Source organism: Orycteropus afer, unplaced genomic scaffold, assembly GCF_000298275.1.
Source record: "Orycteropus afer afer isolate SDZICR_OR568_19922 unplaced genomic scaffold, OryAfe1.0 scaffold00430, whole genome shotgun sequence".
Lineage (NCBI taxonomy): Eukaryota > Metazoa > Chordata > Mammalia > Tubulidentata > Orycteropodidae > Orycteropus > Orycteropus afer.
Window position 1 is genome coordinate 1,084,690 of NW_006922017.1, and position 21,961 is coordinate 1,106,650.

A 21,961-nucleotide genomic window follows, 5' to 3' on the forward strand; every position below is an offset into this window, starting at 1 on the left:
ACAAAGAATGTTTCAAGATCTATCCTGAAGTACATTGCTGTCAGTGATAGGATAATACCCACACACATCCAAGGAAGGCCAGTTAATACCACTGTTATTCAAATTTACACAAAAACCAAACACCAAACCCACTGCCATCAAGTTGATTCTGACTCACAGTGAACCCCATTGGGTTTCTGAGGCAGTAAATCTTTATGGAAGCAGATTGCCCAGTATTGCTTCCATGGAGTGGCTGTGGGTTTGAACCACCAACCTTCTGGTTAGTAGTCAGATACCTCAGGCACTGTGCTACCAAATTTACACACCAACCACCAAAGCGAAAGATGAAGATTTTGAAGTTTTACCAACATTTGCAGTCTGAAATTGATCAAACATGCAATCAAGATGTGTTGATAATCACTGGTGATTGGAATGCAAAAGTTAGAAACAAAGAAGCACTGGTTTGGAAAATACAACTTTGGTGATAGAAACGACTCTGGAGATTGCATGATAGAATTTTGCAAGACCAACAATTTATTCATTGAAACTACTTTTTTTTATTTAAACAACATAAATGGTGATTATACATGTGAACCTAGGAATACACAGAAATAAAATTGAATACAACTGTAGAAAGAGGCAATGGAGAAGCTCAATATCATCAGTCAAAACAAGGTCAGGAGCTGACTGTGGAACAGACCATCAATTACTCATATATAAGTTCAAGTTAAAGCTAAAGAAAATTAAAATAAGTCCAACCAAACAAACCAAACTCACTGCTGTTGAGTCAATTTGACTTGTAGCGACCCCCCCTTGGGTTTCCAAGGTGGTATCTCTATGGAAGTAGATTGCCCAGTCTTCCTTCTGAGGAGTGGCTGGTGGGTTTGAACTGCCAGTGTTTTGGTTAACAGTTGTTTTGGTTACCTAGTGCCACTCTGAAAGGAATATACCATAAATGGGATGGCCTTAACAAACAGGAGCTTATTCTCTTACAGTTTGGAGGCTTTAAGTCTGAGTTCAAAGTGCCAGGCTCTAGGAGCTGGGTGAAAGCCCTTGAACCTAGAGCTTCAGCTTTGCCTCCTGCTCCTGGCCCACTGAAGCTAGAGGCTTTTATTCACTCAGACAACTGCTGGCTCTTGAGACTGACAAGAGCAAGGTTGACAAGTAAAAAGGCACAATCCCAATGTTGCCAAACCACATGGCAGGCCATTAATTCAAGTCCACTAAAAGTCCCAAGGCTGGCAGAGCATGGCAGCCTGCTGAACAACTACACAGCTACATGCAGGGTTCAAGTGTGCCATAAGCTAGAGACCATTCTCAAAGCTGCTTCTTATATACAGGAAGCAGACCACATCCCTAAAGCAGCTACTCAGCTGTTTGTGGTAGATTCTACCATGCAGTTGATTGCCAGTCTCATCATGGGGAATAACTACTACCAGCTGTGCAGCCACTCAGCCAGGCCCAGACAAGCTGACACACAACCTTAACTACCACAGCAGTCAAATGCCTTAGGCACTATGCCACCTATGACTTTGAGTATATCCCACCTTAATTTAGATACCATCTGAAGAATAGATTTGACACCTTGAACACCAATGACCAAAGACCAGATGAGTTATGGAATGACATCAAGAACATCATATATGAAGAAAGCAAAAGGTCATAAAAAAGACAGGAAGGGAAGAAAAGACCAAACAGATGTCAGAAGAGACTCTGAAACTTGCCCTTGAATGAAGAGTAGCTAAAGCAAATGGAAGAAATGACAAAATAAGACAGCTGAACAGAAGATTTCAAAGACCAGCTTGAGAAGACAAAGTCAATTATCATAATGAAATGTGCAAAGACCTGGAATTAGAAAATCAAAAGTGAAGAAGACGCTTGGCATTTCTCAAGCTGAAAGAACTGAAGAAAAAGTCAGACCTCAAATTAAAACATTGAAGGATCTATGGGAAAAACATTCAACAATGCAGGAAATGTCAAAAGAAGAAGGAAGGAATACACTAGGTCACTGTACCAAAAAGAGTTGGTTGATGTTCAATCATTTCAGGAGGTGGCATATGATCAAGTGCCAATGGTATTGAAGGAAGATGTCCAAGCTGCACTGAAGGAATTGGCAAAAAACAAGGATCCAGAAAATGATGGAATACCTATTGAGATCAACCAACGGATGCAGCACTGGAGGCACTTACTCATCTATGCCAGGAAATTTGGAAGATAGCTCTCTGGCCAACTCACTGGAAGAGATCCATATTTGTGCCCATTCCAAAGAAAGGTGATCCAACAGAATGTGGAAATTATCAAACAATGTCATTATTATCACAAGTAAGCAAGATTTTTCTAAAGATGACTCAAAAATGGTCGCAGCAATATATTGACAGAGAACTGCTAGAAATGCAAGCTGGATTCATAAGAGGACACAGAATGAGGGATATCATTACTGATGTCAGATGGATCCTAGCTGAAAGCAAAGAATACCAGAAAGATGTTTATCTGTGTTTCATTGACTATGCAAAAGCATTTTACTCTGTGGATCACAACAAATTATGTGTAACATTGTGAAGAATGGGAATTCCAGAATACTTAATTGTGCTCATGAGGAACCTGTACATAGACTAGGAAGCTGTCATTCGAACAGAAGAAGGGAATGTTGCATGTTTTAAAATCAGAAAGGACATGTGTCAACATTGTATCCTTTCACCATACTCATTCAATCTGTGTGGTGAGAAAATAATCTGAGAAGCTGGACAATATGTGAACGAATATGGCATCAGGATTAGAGGAAGACTCTGTCCTATGCAGATGACATAGACTTGCTTGCTGAAAGTGAAGATGACTGGAAGCACTTATGTTGAAGACCAAAGACTACAGTCTTCAGTATAGGTTGTACCTCAATATAAAGAAAACAAAAATCCTCACAACTGGACCAATAAGCACTATCATGATAAGTGGAAAAAAAGGTTGAAGTTGTCAAAGATTTCATTTAACTTGGATCCACAATCAACACCAATGGAAGCAGTAATCATGATAACAGACGTTGTATTGCACTAGGTAAATCTGTAAAAGACCTCTTTTAAGTGTTGTAGAGCAAAGATGTCAAGACTAAGGTGCAGCTAACCCAAGCCATGGTATTTTTCAATCACCTAATGTGCATATGAAAGCTGGACAATAAATAAGGAAGACCAAAGAAGAATTGATGCCTTTGAATTGTGGTGTTGGTGAAAAATACTGAAAATATTATGGACTGCCAGGAGAACAAACAAATCTATCCTCTAGAAAGTGCAGCCAGAATGTGAGATCGGTGAGACTTCCTTTTATCCACGTTGGTCATGTGGTTGGGGACCATACCCTGGAGAAGAATATCATGCTTGAAAATGGAGGGTCAGAGAAAAAGGGGAAGACCCGCAATGAGATGGATTGACACAGTGGCTATAGTGATGGTCCCAAGCATGGCAAGGATTGTGAGGATGGTACAGGACCAGGCAATGTTCTGTTCCTTTGTACACAGGTCACTATGAGTTGGAATTGACTCAATGCCACCTAACAACAACAACAACACGGTCATTCAGATAGCACCCTAAATTTTAGGGTGGAGGTCTCAAGACTGTAAACACGTTCTGCCAACAACTAGCTTTGATATATTTGGAATGTATTAGAACTTAAATTACAAAGCACTTGGGGTTGTAGAAGGCTGTGGTCTGCATTGGGGGCCCTAACTCCATTTTGGGGCTTGTTTTGTTTTGTTTTCTTTCTGACCATTAAACCAGCATTGTGGCTATGTATAGAAAAGTTCCAGGACAAACCTGGAGGGACAGTTTGCCTTCAGGAAGGATATGGTTGAAAGTCAGTTATGCTCACACAAAGAACTAGGGAACTTGCTTGAGTGTGTCCTTTTCTAATTTAATGTTGGGATCTTGGTATTGTTTGGTAGCTACCCTGTGGCTAAGACTCAGGCTGCTTGGTCATGAGTCACAGCCTATCTGGACCACCATCTAGCCAGGTAGTCAAGGCCCAGAACCAATCCTGTAACCCTTTTCTATATTTAATTCCCAATCATAGTCTTTTCCCTGCTTCTGTAGTCCCACCTTCAACAGTGATGAATTGATCTACCACCAGTCACGATTTTGTGATGATTCCCTATTTTTTCAATCATATATGATAAGGAAGACTGAAGAAGAGTTGATGTTTTCGAGTTGTGTTGAAGAGGAATGCTAAGAGTACCATAGTCTGCTAAAAGGACAAACAAATCTGTCTTGGAAGAAGTGCAGCTAGAATGCTCCTTGAGAATGGCCAGACTTTGTCTCACCTACTTTGGTCATGTTGTCAGAAGGAACCATTCCCTGGAGAAGGATGTCATGCTTGGTAAAGTGGAGGGTCAAGGAAGAAGGGGAAGGCCCTCAATGAGATTGGATAGACACAGTGGCTGCAATGATGAGCTCAGGTATAGCAAAAATCATGATGCTGGCCCAAGACCAGGCAGTGTTTCATTCTGCTGTGCATAGGGTTGCTATAAGTCAGAGATGACTGGAGGCACCTAACAACAACAACAACAACATAATTAGCCCAATGGCCATGACTCAGCTGACTCTATTCAGCTTTCTGTACCATGTACATGCTGATGGTTTCCCTCATCTTGGATGATTGTCTTTGTTTTGTCTTTGTCCTGTCTAAGGCTTAATAAAGATGTCTGTATGGTACTTGTTTGAATCTGGGGTCTCTTTTCCCCTAGTACTGAAGTTTCCTTCACTGTTGCCTTTGAGTTGATTTTGACCCATGATGACCCCATGTGTGGCAGAATAGAATTGTACTCCATTGGGTTTTTTAATGGCTCCTTTTTCAGAAGTAGATCACCAGGGCTTTCTTTTGAGGAGCCTCTGGGTAGACTCAAATTGCCAGTCTTAAGTTAGCAGATGGGTGCTTAACGGACTGTGCTATCCGGGAACAAGACTTTGATTTTCTTATCAGTGAAAAAGGGATTTAGATGAAAGCATCTTTAAAATTGCTTATAGTTCATATATTGTATGCTGTTTTCTCCATAACACCTTTTCATTGGTAGGATGGTAGAATTTGCAAAGACTAACTCATCTAAAATTGTCTTTTGGAGGAATCTCTCATAATATAACCTAACTGAGAGATGCTGCACACTTCTAGTGTACATGATACCCAGAGAGGCAACCTATTCTATTGTCTCTTAGAACATCACATTCTCTTCATTTGAAATTCCTATGTTTCCTAGCTGTGTCATTTCATTTGGTTATTTATGATTTTACTTCTACCAAAGGTTTTAAGTTGGTTTGCAGTGCTGAAACACAGTGTAATATACAGTTGAACATGAAAAAGACAAAATCAATGAAAAAGAATAGAGAAATAGATCTTGCTGAGCCTTTAATGAGAGATAGTTATCACAGTTTAGAAATCAGTTTAGCCCAGGGTTCTCTGGCAGCTAAGCCAAAAAGGGAGACACATTGTGACTATCATTGGCTTATATAAGAAGAGATGCATGATGATCTTTAAGGAGAAATGAGTTCATGTTTTGTTCTTTAAGTATTGTAAGTGTCTTGAGCAAAATGTGTAGACATTGTCTTTGGGTGGTTAATTCTTACATTACCTCTCTAATAAAAGCTGGCAGCATGACAAATATATCCTCTAATTTTAAAAACAGTATTCCTTTATTACAGTTGAGTTGGAAAACAGAGGAAGCAGAATACCCACAAATCTGCCAATCTAATATGACTATTTTCATGTTGACAAATTTAATCATCTTTGCCCTTATGCAGTTACGGTTTTCACAAGGCACCTCAGCTGGCTTCCTCTAGCAATAAAAGGGCCCGAGGACATATGAGTTACCAGATGTATTTCCAAGCTTGCAATTATGATATTTTCTAAATTTTGTATTCCATTTATTTAACATGCTATATCTGTTTTTTCTTTATTACATACCTTTAACATTTTTGAATGCTCAATTTTCATATTTACTACAATTTAACATTGATTTAATGAGATTAAAATACTACAGTAACTTATGTATTGTTTTTCTTCTTTTGGGTGATGAACCACGTTGTCTTATTTTCACATGCAAATGCTTTTATTGAATTTTGTGATGGAAATCGGTCCGCATTAACGGATATCACAAGAACTAGCCCTTTACAATGTTTATGTTTTCACAATTAAGAAGGTTAATGATGATATTACTCATTACACTTTCTGTTTTCTTTATGAGGCCCTACATGAGAAATTTCTCTGTCACTTCAACACCAGAAATAGTTACATGCATATGTGTGTGAGCATGCATAGTATTTTTGTTTGTTGGTAAGAGTTTCTTAATATTTTCTTCAAGGAATCAGGATGCATAATGTCCTCTCTTTGCTGTGAGCTCTTAGAAAGGCATAGATTTGCAGCTAGCGAACATAACTCAGAATCTGTAGAACACTTAAGCCAACAGCCTTGTTTCTGGCATCATCACCCTTTCCTTAACTTTTCATCCCATTACTTTTATCCATTTATTTTAAATTTTATTTTATTTTGAGGCATTTATAATTTATGCAAACCCTTCAATTCTTTGTGGACCAAACCAACTATGTAACTAAATGAATGAATGTAAATATTTGGATTATTTCCTTAGGGTAAGTTTTGAGAAGTAGAAACATTAAGTCTTGTGTCACACTAAATCTTAACCTATAGGGAAAGATTTTCTGTAGGAAATTGAGATAATATAATCCAAATATGTTAATTTCTGGTAATTTACTGCAGATAGAATACCAAATAAGTTGGAATTCCAAGAGGAATAGAGAGTCAACATGTTTCCCAGGGAGTTTGTCTCTAACACCATACTGCCAATGCTATTTTCATGTGTATTTGTAGTAGACAATTTTCAATTAAATCACCTGACAAAATCTTCAATGTTACAATTTTGTATTATTAATTAAAGAGATACTCATTTACTTTAGATACTGGGTGCATAAAAACTAAAATTGACATTCTGTTCTGAAAATTTAGGAGCAGCTTTGATGGGAGTATGTGTGGCAATTAGCCTGTTTCTATGAAGGATTGGATCTTAGGGTCTTGAGGGTAAGGCCACCATTTTTCTCAAAAATGTGATAAGCATTTGGACAGATATATGGTTCAGCCTAAGAAGCTCTAGTGTTACTGTGGTTAAAACATTGGACTTCTAACCAAAAGACTGGTGGTTCAAACCCACCAGTGGCTCTGAGAGAGAAAGATGATGCAGTCTGCTTCCATAAAGATTTGTAGTCTTGGAAATTCTGTGGGGGTAGTTCTACCATGTCCTGTAGGATCACTGTGGTAGTTACAGTTCTGTGTCAACTTGGCTGGGCCTGGTTGAGTGGCTGGGCAGCTTGTGGTAGTTATTCCCCGTGATGACACTGGCAATCAACTCCATGGTGGGATCTACCACAAGCATCCGAGTAGCTGTTTTATGGATGTGATCTGCTTCCCATATATATGCAGCAGCTTTGGGAATGGTCTCTAGCTTATGGCATGCTTGAACCCTGCATGTAGCCAATTCACTGTTCAGCAGTCTGCCATGCTTTGCCGATCTTGGGACTTTCAACGGACTTGAACCAATGCCCTGCCGTGTTGTTTGGTCACATCAGGACTGTGCCATTTTATTTTTCGACCTTGGGCTTGTTAGCTTCAGCAGCTAAGTAGCTGTCTGAGTGAAGAGATACCTCTAGTTTAGTGGGCTGGGAGCCAGAGGCAGAGCTGAAGCCCAAAGTCGAGGGCCCTTCACACAGCCCCTAGAGCCTGGTACTTTGAACTTGGACTTAAAGTGTCCAAAACTGTAAGAGAATGAATTCCTATTCGTTCAAGCCATCCGATTTGTGGTATATTTTGTGTCAGAGCAGCACAGAGGTAACCAATACAATCACTCTGAGTTGGAATTGAATCGACGGCACTGGGATGGTTCAGCCTCACCATCCCTGTGCTGCATAAGATGGAAGAAACAGTTGATTCTGCATACAGGGGTTGCTGATTAAATTGCCTCTAACTCTAAAGGGATTGTAGCTGAGATCTTCTACTAATGGCACATCTGGAAGGCCCCAGGACAAGTGAGGTGTCATTTGTAACCCACATTGAGGGTTTTTTTTTTTTTTTTGATTAGCTTTTTTGAATCAACTAACCAGATCCTTTCTTAATGGATCTTCATCTGACTCAGTCTACCAGTGTAATCGTAAAACTCACTGACCTATGCCCAGAGAACCCTGAGTATTTCTGGCGAGGAGGCAGTGCTTTTGGGACTCACTAGTTTAGTTGTTCCAAACAGCAGATAACAACGACAAAAACAACAAGTTTAGTTGTATGTATAAAGAATCAGTTCTGTTTATTCCTTTTAGTCTTGTTGGAGTCCTCCCTCTCCCCACAGGAGAGCATACTTCTACATGATACCACTTTTATATTTTAAGACAAATGCACTTTCTCCTCTGAAAACTGCTCATACTGGAATCCTATTCTATTCTCTGTAGGACAGAATTCATTGTGAAATGAGTATGTGTTCTGAATTCTGTTTTAGTAGGGGATACAAAGTGATAACTCAGTGAGATATTATTTATTTATTATTGTAGAATAATAGCATGAATTCTGAAGAAATAATATGGGGAATATTAGCATGGTTGTCTTTGAAATGGTATTGAAAAGCACAAATAAACCTAAGAAAGAGAACCAAGCAAACAGGAGTACAGGAGGTCTAACACACAGAATTAATAGCAATTTCTTCACCTAGTATGTTTTGGTAGCCACTATATTATTAGCCATTTTTGTGCAAAGGGTAGAAAAAGATATTTTGGAATTGTCTCTCTTTTGTTGACAATGCTGTTTGATAATACTGATATTGTAAATATAGTACTCACACATTGTATATTTAGAAATATCTATCATTCATGTGAACAGTGACACTCAAACTATCCCTGTGAGGGTATATAGATAAGATCATTATTTTCATTTTCTAGATAAGGAAACTGAAATGAAATTCCTTGCCTAGGGTCAAAGAATAAATCACTGGCAGAAGAAGATTAGGGCAGTGAGTTCTTGATTTTCAATCCTTTGCTCAATCAACTAAGTCATATTGTTTTATTCAGTGTGGGAACAGATTATTATCAGTCAGTAGGAATAAGGCTCTGGCCAGATGATTCCAGATAGACCAATTGAAAAATGAAAATCTACTCAATCAACCATTTGTTTATCTATAAAATGATGAACTACTCATTATACTGATATTTTTCACTGAGCTGTCTCAGCAACTGATCAACCTCTAACTGCATGTTTTATGACATTCCCAAATTAATTTCTGGAGAGGCTCTGTCTTTGAAAATCCTAATTCTGGAATCTCTTGGGAATTTTAATTATTTAAGATATTCCGAATAATATGCTACCAACATAATATAGTTGGAACAGTGCTCTTTGAACATGTTTTCTGATCAAAACTCACAGCATTCCTTTGTGCAGTGGCAGACTGATCTTTCTCTATGATCTGAGACAAAGTGAAATAAGACCTCAGTTTTAAGAGAAAGCTGGGCTTCTATATCTGCCATCAACTTCACATAAATACATGTGGGTCTGCCAAATAGAACTGAAATCACCAGACCCCATCTAGATCATGTGGATCCCTGGAATCAATTACTGTGGATGAGAAGGCAGCCAAATAATCAGGTGACCTGTGCTATGGCCCGTGTAGAAGTTAATGGGCAGAAATAGTGGGATTCTTTCAACATTCAACAAACTTTTATTGTACTCCCCATACATGCTTACCTATATCTCTGCAATATATCCTAATTCTTGGACATGTTCTGGTAGATTAATCAGTTGGCAGGTGAAACATTTTTCCTTGGGTCAAATAGCATAAATGAGAGTCAAGGTGTAAGCTCAGGATCTCTGACCTTTTAGCTCAATTTATTCAATCATGATGCTACTGAGTTTGTTGATGGATGATTCCATTATACTTTATAGTAAGCCTTCTATTTATTATAGTTAATTGCTAAAATGCTTCATCTGAATGCTTAGTAATTCACAGTAAGAATGGCACAAATATTGTGACTCATTTAAATTATGTAGAATTCAAAATAGGTTTGTTAGAATAATAAAGAATATGATGAAACAGAAAATGAATAGAAAATTCATTTGGCCTAGTCCTAAGACCTCTGAATTCAGTCTTCCTTAGAAATAATAATTTGCAAGTGTGTGGACTCACCACTAACAAATTAAAACCATTTTTAAATGTTGCTGTTGTTAGGTGGCTTCATATATTTTGAATTTGATTACTTGTTACTGTTCTTGTTGTTAGGTGCTGTCGAGTCAGTTCTGACTCATAGCAACACTATGTACAACAGAATGAAACACTCTCCAGTCCTGCACCAAACCCATAACCGTTACTGCGTTTGAGCCCATTGTCAGCCACTGTGTCAATCCATCTTGTGTAAGGTCTTCCTCTTTTTCACTAACCTTTTACTTTACCAAGCACGATATCCTTTTCCAAGGACTGGTCACTCCTGATAACATGAACAAAGTACATAAGACTAAGTCTGACTATACTCACTTCTAAGGAGCATCCTGGCTGTACTTCTTCCAAGACAGATTAATTTGGCTTGCTGTCAGTCCATAGTATATTCGATATTCTTCACCAATACCATAATTCAATACATCAATTCTCCTTCAGTCTTCTTGATTCATTGTCCAGTTTCACATGCATATGAGGTGAATGAAAATACCATGACTTGAGTAAGGCACACTTTATTCCTGGGAGTGATATCTTTGCTTTTTTAAGACATTCAAGAGGTCTTTTGCAGCAGATTTGCCCAATGCACTACATCGTTTAATTTCTTGACTCCTGCTTCCATGCATGTTGATTGTGGATCCAAGTAAAAGGAAATCCTTGACAACTTCAACTTTTCTCCATTTATCATGATATGGCTTATTGGTCCAGTTGTGATGAGTTTTATTTTCTTTATGTACAGGTGTAATCCATACTGAAGGCTTTAGTCTTTGATTTCCATCCATAAGTACTTCAACTCTTCACTTTTAGCAATCAAGGTTATGTCATCTGAATATCACAGGTTATTAATGAGTCTTTTTCCAATTCTGATGCCATGTTCTTCTTCATATAGTGCAGCTTCTCAGATTATTTGCTTAGCATACAGATTAAATAAGTATAGTGAAAGATTACAACCATGACACATACTTTTGCTGATTTAAATCACAGAGTAGCCCTTTGTTCTATTAAAACAACTGCCTCTTGGTCTGTGTATAGGTTCCACATGAGCACAATTAAGTGTTCTGGGATTTCCATTTGTTGGAATGTGACCCATAACTTGTTATGATCCACACAGTAAAATGCCTTTACATAGTCAGTAAAACACAAGTAAACATATTTCTGATATTCTTTGCTTTCAGCCAAGATCCATCTGACATCAGCAATGATATTCTGAATCTGGCTTGAATTTTCAAAAGTTCCCTGTTAATGTACTGCTGCAACCAGTTTTGAATGATCTTCAGCACAGTTTTGCTTGTATGTGATACTAGTGATATTATTTGATAATTTCTACTTTTTGTTGGATCACTTTTCTTTGGGATGGGCACAAATGTGGATATCTTCCAGGTGGTTGGCCCTGTTGCTCTCTTCCACATTTCTTGGCATAGACAAGTAAGTGTCTCCAGTGTTGCATCCATTTGTTGAAACATCTCATTTGGAATTTCATCAGTTCATGGTACCTTGTTTTTGACCAATGCCTGCAGTGCAGCTTGGATTTTTCCTTTCAATATTATTAGTTCTCGAGCATATGCTCCTCCTGAAATGGTTTAATGTCAACCAATTCTTTTTGGTACAGTGATCTTTGTAATCCTTTCTGCTTCCTGTGTTGTTCAATATTTTGCCCACAGAAACTTTAAATAATGCAATTCAAGGCTTGATTTTTTTCTTCAGTTCTTTCAACTTCAGAAATGCTGAGCACATTCTTCCCTTTTGGTTTTCTAACTTCAGGTCTTTGCACATTTCATTACAATACTTTCCTTTGTCTTCTCAAGTTGCCCTTTGTAATCTTCTGTTCAACTCTTTTACTTTCTTCCATTCCCATTAGCTACTCTACATTCAAGAGCAAATTTGAGTCTCTTTTGACAATTATTTTGGTCTGGTCTTTCTTCCTGTCTTCTTAATGATCTTTTGCTTTCTTCCTCTGTGATGTTCTTGATGTCACCAAACAATTTGTCTGGTCTTTGGTCATTAGCGTTGAATACATAAAATCTGTTCTTGTGATGGTCCCTAAGTTCAGGTGGGATATATTCAAGGTCATACTTTGGCGCTTGTGGACTTGTTTTAGTTTTCTTTAGCTTCAACTTGAACTTGCATATGAATAATTTGTGGTCTCTTCTATAGTCAGCTCCAGGCCTTGTTCTGACTGTCAATACTGAGCTTTTCCATCATCTCTTTCCACAAATATAGTTGATTTGATCCCTGTATCTTGCATCTGGTGAGGTCCACGTGTATAGTCACTGTTTATTTTGTAGGAAAAAAACATATTTCCAGTAAATAGGTCATTGGTGTCACAAAATTCTATCCTGTGATCTTTGGTGTCATTTCTACCCCCAAGGCCTATTTTTCAACTATGGATCCTTCTTTGGAGTTGGATCCTTCTTTATTTCCAACTTCGACACTCCAATCACCAGTAATTATCAAGACATCTTATTGCATGTTTGATCAATTTTAGACTACAGAAATTGGTAAAAATTTTCAAATTTTTCATCTTTGACATTAGTGGTTGGTGAGCAAATTACAATAATTATAGTATTAACTGATCCTTCTTGTAGGCATTTAGATATTTTCCTATCACCAACAGAGTTTTATTTCAGGATAGATCTTGAAATGGCCTTTTTGATGATGAATATGATACCATTCCTCTTCAATTTGTCATTCCTGATATAGTAGACCATATGATTATCCGATATAAAATAGTCAATACCAGCCCATTTCAGCACACTAATGCCTAGGATATTGATCTTATACATGCGTTTCATTTTTGATGATTTCCAATTTTCCTAGATTCATACTTTGTATATTCCACTTTCTGATTATTAATGGATGTTTGCAGCTGTTTCTTCTCATTTTTGAGTAGTGCCACATTAGCAAATGAAGGTTCTGAAAGCTTTAGTCTTTCCATGTTATTAAGGTGGACTCTATTTTGCAGAAACAGCTCCTCTAAAGCATTATTTTGAGTGCCTTCCAAACTGAGGGGCTTATCTTCTGGCACTACATCAAACAATGTTATGCTGCTATCCATAAGGTTTTCACTGATCAAATTTTTCAAAATTAGATCACCATGTCCTCCTTCCTAGTTAGTCTTAGTCTGGAAGTTCTTCTGAAATCTGTCCATTGTGAGTGACCCTGATGGTATTTGAAATCTTGGTGGCATAGTTTCCAGCATCACAGCAACACACAAGCCACCATAGTGCAACAAACTGACAGATACTTTCAGAAGGAATTCAAAGACTCCAAGGCTACTTAAGCTTTGTGAAAAGACTATAATAAGATATCAGAATTCAGGGAAAGAAAGCAGCAGCCATGACAAATATTTGAACAAATATTTGAAATATTAAATATATTTAAGTATGATTAAATTTGACTTCATCCTGACTACAAAGTATTGAATTTCTATGATGCAGTTTCTTTGGTCTAAATTTCAAATTATATTTATCTTTCAGTCTTGTTCAGATTGAAAGGTTGAATAAAGTATATAAAAATACACATCATTCCAGTTAAGATGGAGTAATTATTTCTGTGTTATGTTTCAAAAATTAAGATAGTAGATATAGACTAGAATAACCGGTCTCTAATAGTATATAGATATCCTGGGGCTAAGTTTGTTTTCTTCCATTTTTAAGGAAGTCTTGTTAGCCTTGAAAGTATTTAATTACCTTTTTAACTTTGTAACAGCCATTTCAGAAGCTTATTTTTCACTTTAAATTGGTGACATCATTTATTTGTTTAGCAGATACTTATTTTATTCATTATTATGAACCAAGTTCTAATTATTAGATCAAAACGGTAGTGCTTCAGTTCGTGTGGAGCTATATTCACTATGACAAATATCATCATAATTAAATAGACTGATGTAAGAGAAAGGAGCTAGACAGAAGAGTGCATTCAATAGGGTGGGTAGAGGGCTGGCTCTGATTTACACTGATAGCTGGAAGGAACCAGCTAGTAGAAGATTCATAGGAAAAGCTTTCAGGTGGAGTCCAAAGCCTCCAAGGCAAGAATAACTTAAGTTTTGTGAAAGGATTATAAAAGGATATCTAAATTCAGAGAGAGGAAGCAGCTGCTTTCATAAATATTTGAACACTAAGGTGGAAGCATTTGGAAATTTGGAGATTTTTAAAAAGTCTTCTCTTTTATTTTAAAGATAAATAGAGACTCAGAGTGATTGACTTGTTTTTGGTTATTCACTAGTTGGGTCTCCCATAGAGACTCATATATAGAACTTGGGTCTTCCATCTTCCAGTCTCCTGTTTTTTCTATTAAACAAAATTACTGTTATTCTTCTTGAAAACTCTAAATGTATTGCTAAGTATTCTGTTTTGGTGTTAAGATTTTCAACTCGTACTTGCAAATAACTGACATTTATTTCAGTTTTCTTTATAATCAATAGCAATTGCCAAGGCCATATCAATCATTATGATTTCCACCCCACATTATAAAAATTACAAGGACTACCTCAACCCTTTAGTCATCTATTGACTTTAGTATATAACCTGGAAACCTTCAGATATTTTGTCGTACATGAAAAAGGAATCCCAAGGTCACATTTAATTTCCACGTAGTCTTCTTCAGTTTGGAACCTGAAGAGGGTCCAGATGATTTAAACTATGGAAATGTTTTATCCCTTCCATTAACCATTTACAGTTATTGACCTGTTGGCTTACTAGACATCTCAGCCATAGTATATGCATTTTTCTTCTTGATAAATCGCTAGGCTAGAATTGACCAATAATTTATATAATTTACAGATACACTTTATATTTAGCCATCTTTTTAACTTGTAATAGAGAATCCTGTTGGTACAGTGGTTAAAGTACTCAGCTGCTAACCAAAGGTCAGTTGTTTGAACCCATCAGTCCCTCATGGGGGAAAGATGTAGCAGTCTACTTCTGTAAAGATTTACAGTCTTGGAAACCCTATGGGGCAGTTCTGTTTTGTCCTGTAGGGTCACTAAGAGTCAGAAGCAACTTGATGGTAGTGGGTTTGGTTTCAGTTTAGTTCTACTCATAATATTGTTATTGCCTTGTGGAGAAATGAATTAGGACTAACATAATATAATTTGAAGCTCCCTTTGGCTTTCTGTTAGTTAGTTTTTATTTATTTTTTAATGCATATACAGAACTCTATTATAAGCTAAGCTCTCAATCTAATGCAACCCTATATTTGGTACTGATTTTGTAAGACAATCTTGTTAACATTGCCCCAAAAGTCATAGTCAGTGGAAATGGTAACTTGACATATCAAAGAGTACAGTATTTTTTTCAGATCCTTAAAGTATTGTAATATAAGAGCCTGATAGCACTTTTGGAGGAGTTAAATGCCCTCCTCCCTTCTGTATTTTAATACAAAGAACTGAGAATGAAACATTTTCCTGTGTGCAGGTATTATGATTTTATTATCATGAACTGAGAGGTTCTTATTAGACTACTAGATACTATCTAAAGCCTACTAGTATAGTAATTCTTAGAGCCACAAGGCCCCAAGTATGAATTCTAGCAGTCTCACCTATTCACTTTATTTTTTAATTGTGATTTGGGTGAAAATTTACAGAGCAATTTCACTTTCCTTACAGCAGTTTACATACACTTTGTCTCATGACATTGATCACAATTTACCACAATGCTCCCCTCCCATTTCCTCCCCATAGTTACCTCTTCCCTGTGTCCATCCCTCCATGCACTCCTGCCCCCTGAGCTGTCTCCCTGTGCATAAGCAGCCCTTCTTTCTCCCATGATTATTCTCTCCAAGGAGTGTATCTACCTGAGGTAAATGTTCAACTCATATGTCTGTCTTTTGTTTGGCTGGAAACCACAGGTGTGGGTTCCATTCCAGACCTGAAGGGCAGCTAGGGGCCATAGTCTCAGCAGATCCACCAGACTCTATTGGACCAGCAAACCTGGTCCCCCCACCTTTTTTTTTTTTCCTCCAAATGATTTTGAGTTTTGTTCCACATTTTTCTCCCTCTCTATTCAGGATTTCCTACATAGATCCCCTTCCAAGTGGATGACAGTGGTAGCTGGGCACCATCTAATTCTTCTGGTCTCATAGTCATATAGGCTGCAGATTAGGTGGTATGCCAGTTGCTAGGACTAATTGTTTCCATGACTTTCTGGTTTTCTTCATTCTTCTTTTCTCTGGATGAGGAGAGACCCATCACTGCATCTAGATGGCAGCTTGCAAGCTTTTAAGATCCCATTCACTCCTCACCACCACCTACTCACTTTTATACATATGTGTCCTAATAATAATAATAACCACATTATGTGACAATTATGAGGATAAAATAAGATCATGTAAAAGGCTGAGTTCTCTAGAGAAGCAAACCAGTGAAGCAAAACCAGTGGAGAGAGAGAGAAAGAGAATTTTTTTCAGGGAAATGGCTCATGCAGTCTCAGGTTGGCAAGTCCTCAATCCATGGGCAAGGCATGGGGCCAGAGGTTTCTTCTGACTCATGTGATTGCAGGGGCTGATGGACACAAAATCTGCAGGTCAGGTGATAGGCTGCTGGCTCATAAGGTTGCAGGAGCTGGCAACTCCCCAAATCTACAGGTTAGATGGCAAGTTGCTGGCTCACATCTCTAGAACCAGAGGTCGGAGGAAGATGAGTTGTATGCAGGATGGAGAAAAGGTGAGCTTTGCCAGAACATCCATATGTATGGGATGCAGGCTACACTCCCAAGGATACTCCCCTTTTAAATGATTGGCTGCTCATATCAGATAAAAAAATGGAGCATGATCACATAATATCTGCCAAACCTCTAAGAATCATGGCTTAGCCAATGTGACATGTAACCTTAATGATCACAAATGCTTAGCATAGTACTTGTTTCAATAAATGTGAGTGTAACTTTTGAGTCAAGGTCCAAGGTTGCCAAAAAGGACACCACTTATACATAGATACTGGTTGGAGCAACACTTTACTCATGCAGAGAAGAGACAGAGCAATGTCAGCTTTAATTGTGGGCTCCTGTCCTCCATGGTCAGTGGGTCACTCCCTGCAGTGATTCAGGGTTAGTGTTCAGCACACACACTTCTTTCATGTTGCAGTTAAGAGACTCTACTACCTCTGTGCAAGGAACATTTGCACTAGTAGGGTTAGCCACTTGCTATATGATGCACATGCATAAGCAGGACAAAGAGGTACTCATTAGACAGTAACAAGGAAGGAGTTGTCTGATAAGACAGAAGAAACTAGGAGCAAAGGAGGCTTAGTTTCCAGCCTCCATTATCAGGGACTGTTCCAGGCCTATGACTTCTCATTAGGTGGTCCATATGAAAGCTGCATGGACTGCAGCAGGCCTGCTAACAGTAACAAGATGTTACAATTAAGGTTTGGAATAAGTCTGTCAAAGTACAATAAAAATGAAATTCCAATGCCAGATTCTCTTATCCTCAGTTTACAAAGCAATTGATCAAGGACATGTACTGCAACTCTTGGATCTCTCAGCTTGTTAATGAGCAAAAAAAGAGTGCAAGGAGTGGAAGGGAAGAAGATTTTTGGTGAGAGCATTTTACTTCTGGAGAAAATTGTTGCCACATTACGAGTCCTCCTTTCTTCCTGATAGGGAGCTGTGTGACTTCAAACCTAGTGAAAGGGAGATTTAGGATGGCCAGGCTGAGAGCTTACTCCCTGCTCTCTGCAGTTGGGAGGACAGAACACTGGTGCCTACTGAGGCTGAGAAGGCTAAAGCAGCCTGTGACAATAGGGTTGAGATGCTCACAGCATTGATCTGTCTGTCCACTCCTTGATTGTCAGGGCAAGGGATGTGTAAATGTTATCTCAGGACCATAATTGGGCCTCCTACATAAACTAAAGCACCAGGGAACTTTAGATAGGTGGAAGGGAGGAGTTTGGGGTTCTGTCCGAAAGGGCTCTGGCAGAGGATGAGTGAAGGACTATAGGGAAAGTGTGGAATGTGAACTGCCAAAGAAACAGAAATTGAAGGGGGATTAGAAGTAGGCAGCCAAAGAAACACCTACACCTTAGGAGTTGCAGTGAGGTGTCCCGCAGAGTTGAGAAAGCTCCTGAGAGTCTATGTGAGAAGCCGTGAGCAATGAGTCTGCTTAAACATCTGCCAGGATGAAGCATGAAGCTGGCCTACTGTGGCACAAATCCAAGCAAGACCTTCTCCAAACTTTACCTTCTCCCCTCTCTGCTGTGAATACTCAGAACCCATCTGCAAGAGGAAGAGGGAACAAACAGCTCTAGGCATAGAAACAGAGAGGAAGCCATCCACACCCCACCTTTCCCACTGATGCCTTCCAGTCTGAATGAAGCAGGCCTAAGTGGTGGAAGGGGAAAAGATTTGACATTAAATTGAGTAGAATGTGTGATGAATTTCTTGGACTGGACATTCTAAGTTTTAACTGAAACTTTGCTTGTGATTTTAAGTGAAAGAAGGACTATTTGATACCTAAAAGTGAGCAGAAAAGTCATCTACTTTGTTGCAGCTTTCATCTCGGGGCAGGAGAGTATAATCCTCACTGAACACTCTGGTGGTGTAGTACCTAATACATTTAACTAAATTTGAACTATTGTGATTTTATCTTATGGACACTGGACTTAATAAAATAGATTCTGTTTCATTCATTGCATTGTTAGAATGATAGAGTCAATTTTATGGCTTGTTTTAATCAAGTATACTAGGCCTCAAGGCATGACTTTTTTTAGTGCAAACCTTACTCCTTTATTTTTACCTAATATCCTTCATTTTGATGTCCTAATTTCCTTTTTTATTCTGTTATATGTGCTTAAGTCCTTTCTGAAAAAAAGTTAAGAAATAAATAGAATCTTGTGAAACTCTGATTCCATGCATTGAAAATATCACTCTACAAAATGAATAAATTTGCACTGCTTTGGCAAAACAGTTTATTAACAGAACTTACTGTGGGTTCTAGTTTTAGATGAAGGAGCTGTAAAGCACTACAGAATCAGAACACTGGATGAAGGGGGCTTTTTCCTTACTCGCAGAAGAATCTTTTCAACCTTGAATGAATTTGTGAACCACTATACCAAGACTAGTGATGGCCTGTGTGTCAAACTGGGAAAACCATGCTTAAAGGTGAAATGCATTAAGCTTTGTTTATTTATTTTTGCAGCTAACTTTTTTTCACTTTAGATATGGGAATTTTTGTTGTGTGATAAATTAGTTAAGAGAGAAATTATCATTCAGTTACCTAAGGTAGGAATAAGGAAGCTATAGTCAGTGAGCCAATACTGGACCATACTTGTTTTTATAGAGAAGTTTTATTAGAACACAGTAATGCTCATTCATTTATGTTTTATGTTTGACTGTTTCATGCTAAATGATAGAGTTTAGTACTTGCAGAAGAGACTGTATGGCCAACAAAGATTAAAATATTTACTGTCTTGCCCTTTACAGAAAAAGTTTGCCAATCCCTGACCTAAGGCATTACTGAAGACAGCAAATATACATCCTTTGCAATAGGAAATTAATGTGACTTCCTGTCATTGGAACACTTAATGATATGGGTAGAGGTGAAAAAGATGTTAGAATAGAATTTATAAATAGCTCAGTGTACAAGGATATTAATGTGAAATTACCAGATTCCTAACTGTTCTTGACAATAACTGGCTTCATTTTTGTTTACCTGGTATGTTTGGGGAGAGGAGATAACATTAAATATAATTTATCTACATCTATATTATTCACTTGTTTTCAATGTTTTACCTAAACATGTTAAAATTATGTGGTAAGCTTTTCATCAGAATTCAAGTCTCACATACTGTTAATGAGACATCTAACCTTCAGGTTTATACCTGAGGGATCAGTGAAAGCTTCCTCATGACACCTGATCAGAATTTTCTGGACTACCATAAGCTGAAGAATTTTGGCCAGTATGGAGGGAATTTATAAACTATGATTTATCATGCCAAATAGATATGCAATTCTGTTATAAACATTCATAACTTGCATGGTACAGCAATGACTCTATAAGAATGTGTAAGTTCATGTTGGAAATATCTTACCTGATGCAATTATATGTCCTAAGAATACTCAGTTTAACCAGCATTATTGAATTCTGGTAGGGGAAAGTGTTTACAAAGACACATAGCATGTCATCTGTGCATTCAAGAACTTATGGCCTAGTAGAAGTATCCAATGGTAAACGGTAAACTAGATCATGAGTTCTAGGAGAGACTTTCCTGTTTGTTTACCAAATGGCACCCCATTGATGCCTAACACATAATTGCTTATTGAACAAATGAATGGACAAATAAGGAGAAAAGGAGCACTAAAAAAAGACAAAAAAAATGTAAAAATATATAATACAAATGGCAAATGCTATAGGGCAGAAAATTTGGGAAGAATTTGTGGATAAGTTGGAACTTTAATTGGGCTTTGAACTTGGGAGGATTTAGCTAGGCAAAGAGGCAGAGAGAAAGCATACTGGAGCCAGATAAGGATGGCAGTGGGGGGGGAGGGGGATGGGACTGATGGACAGGGAGGTGCCTGAATTAGCGGGAGTTGGAAGGAGATGACCTTAAAGAGGTAAAAATGCAGATTCTCTTACAATTATTTTATGTCTTACAATAGTAAAAATAAAATCTAGCATATTTTGTTCTTGAAAATTGTAATTTCTTTGAAAAGCACTTAGGTTATCCTTTTTTAGAGAAATAAGGAAAATCTAAATTTTCTCTTACAAGTATTCTTGTTTTCCTCTGAGACAGATACAAGTCCCAACTCCTTTTGATTTGTCATATAAAACTGTGGACCAGTGGGAGATAGACCGCAATTCTGTACAGCTTCTGAAGCGACTAGGATCTGGTCAGTTTGGTGAAGTATGGGAAGGTCTATGGAACAATACTACTGCAGTAGCTGTGAAAACATTAAAACCAGGTATAATAATCTCAAATGTTCAATGGTATATGTTGATTTTTATGACTTCAGTTTGCCACTGTAAATGTCCAACAAGTCATGAGACAGCCAATGCTATCTGTCACCAAATAGGGTTGGGATTGCTCTCTGGCCCCTGGCTGCCATAGCCTATGGATAGGCTAGAGAATATAAAAACATAATTGGATCAACTAAATTTTAAAATTTTCCCAAATTCAAGATTTCAACATGGCATCTCTTCTCTAGAATTAAGATTCAGTCCTCTTGCGTTAAAAAATATTGTTCAATTAATAAATAATGTCTTCTGAAAATACTTAAAAAAATTAGATGAATCTTTTGAACTATGCAGGGAATGACAATTTTATTAAATACCAGTTGTATATGAGGAGCTCTGGTGGCATAGTGCCTAAAGATTTTGACTGATAACTAGAAGACTGGCTGTTCAAACCCACCAGCCACTCCTCAGAAAGAAGGGTTGGCAATCTACTTCTGTAGAGATAACACCTCAGAAACCCAAGGAGGGGTAACTATGAGTTGGGACTGACTTGATGGCAGTGAGTTTGAGTCGTATATGGTTTAGAGATAAAAATGGTCAGTCATAATTGAAAATTCAGAAACTATTTTTTTCTTCCATCTTCCTTTTCCTTGTGGTAGTAAGTGAAAAAATATTTATTATCAGTATTTATTCAGCCAGGCATTACTTCCGCCATTTTAAAGATGGAATAAGAGAATGTCTAGGAACGAAGTAACTTTCCTAAGATTTATAGATCATATAATCTTTATTATAAATTGCTAAACCACACTCATGTTCAGTTTTATCATTAAAATAGAAATAATAATAAGGCCAAACTAAAACCAAAACCAA

At 37.7% G+C, this 21,961-nt stretch overlaps 1 protein-coding gene across 1 annotated transcript in view; it reads left to right on the plus strand.

The window, feature by feature from the left end:
- Positions 1-21,961, plus strand: part of FRK (fyn related Src family tyrosine kinase) — a 182,432-nt gene that overhangs the window by 139,879 nt on the left and 20,592 nt on the right. The window contains exons 3-4 of the mRNA XM_007954076.2: positions 19,136-19,299; positions 20,931-21,099. Coding sequence (XP_007952267.1) covers positions 19,136-19,299; positions 20,931-21,099 — 333 coding nt within the window. The remainder of the gene's footprint in view (positions 1-19,135; positions 19,300-20,930; positions 21,100-21,961) is intronic.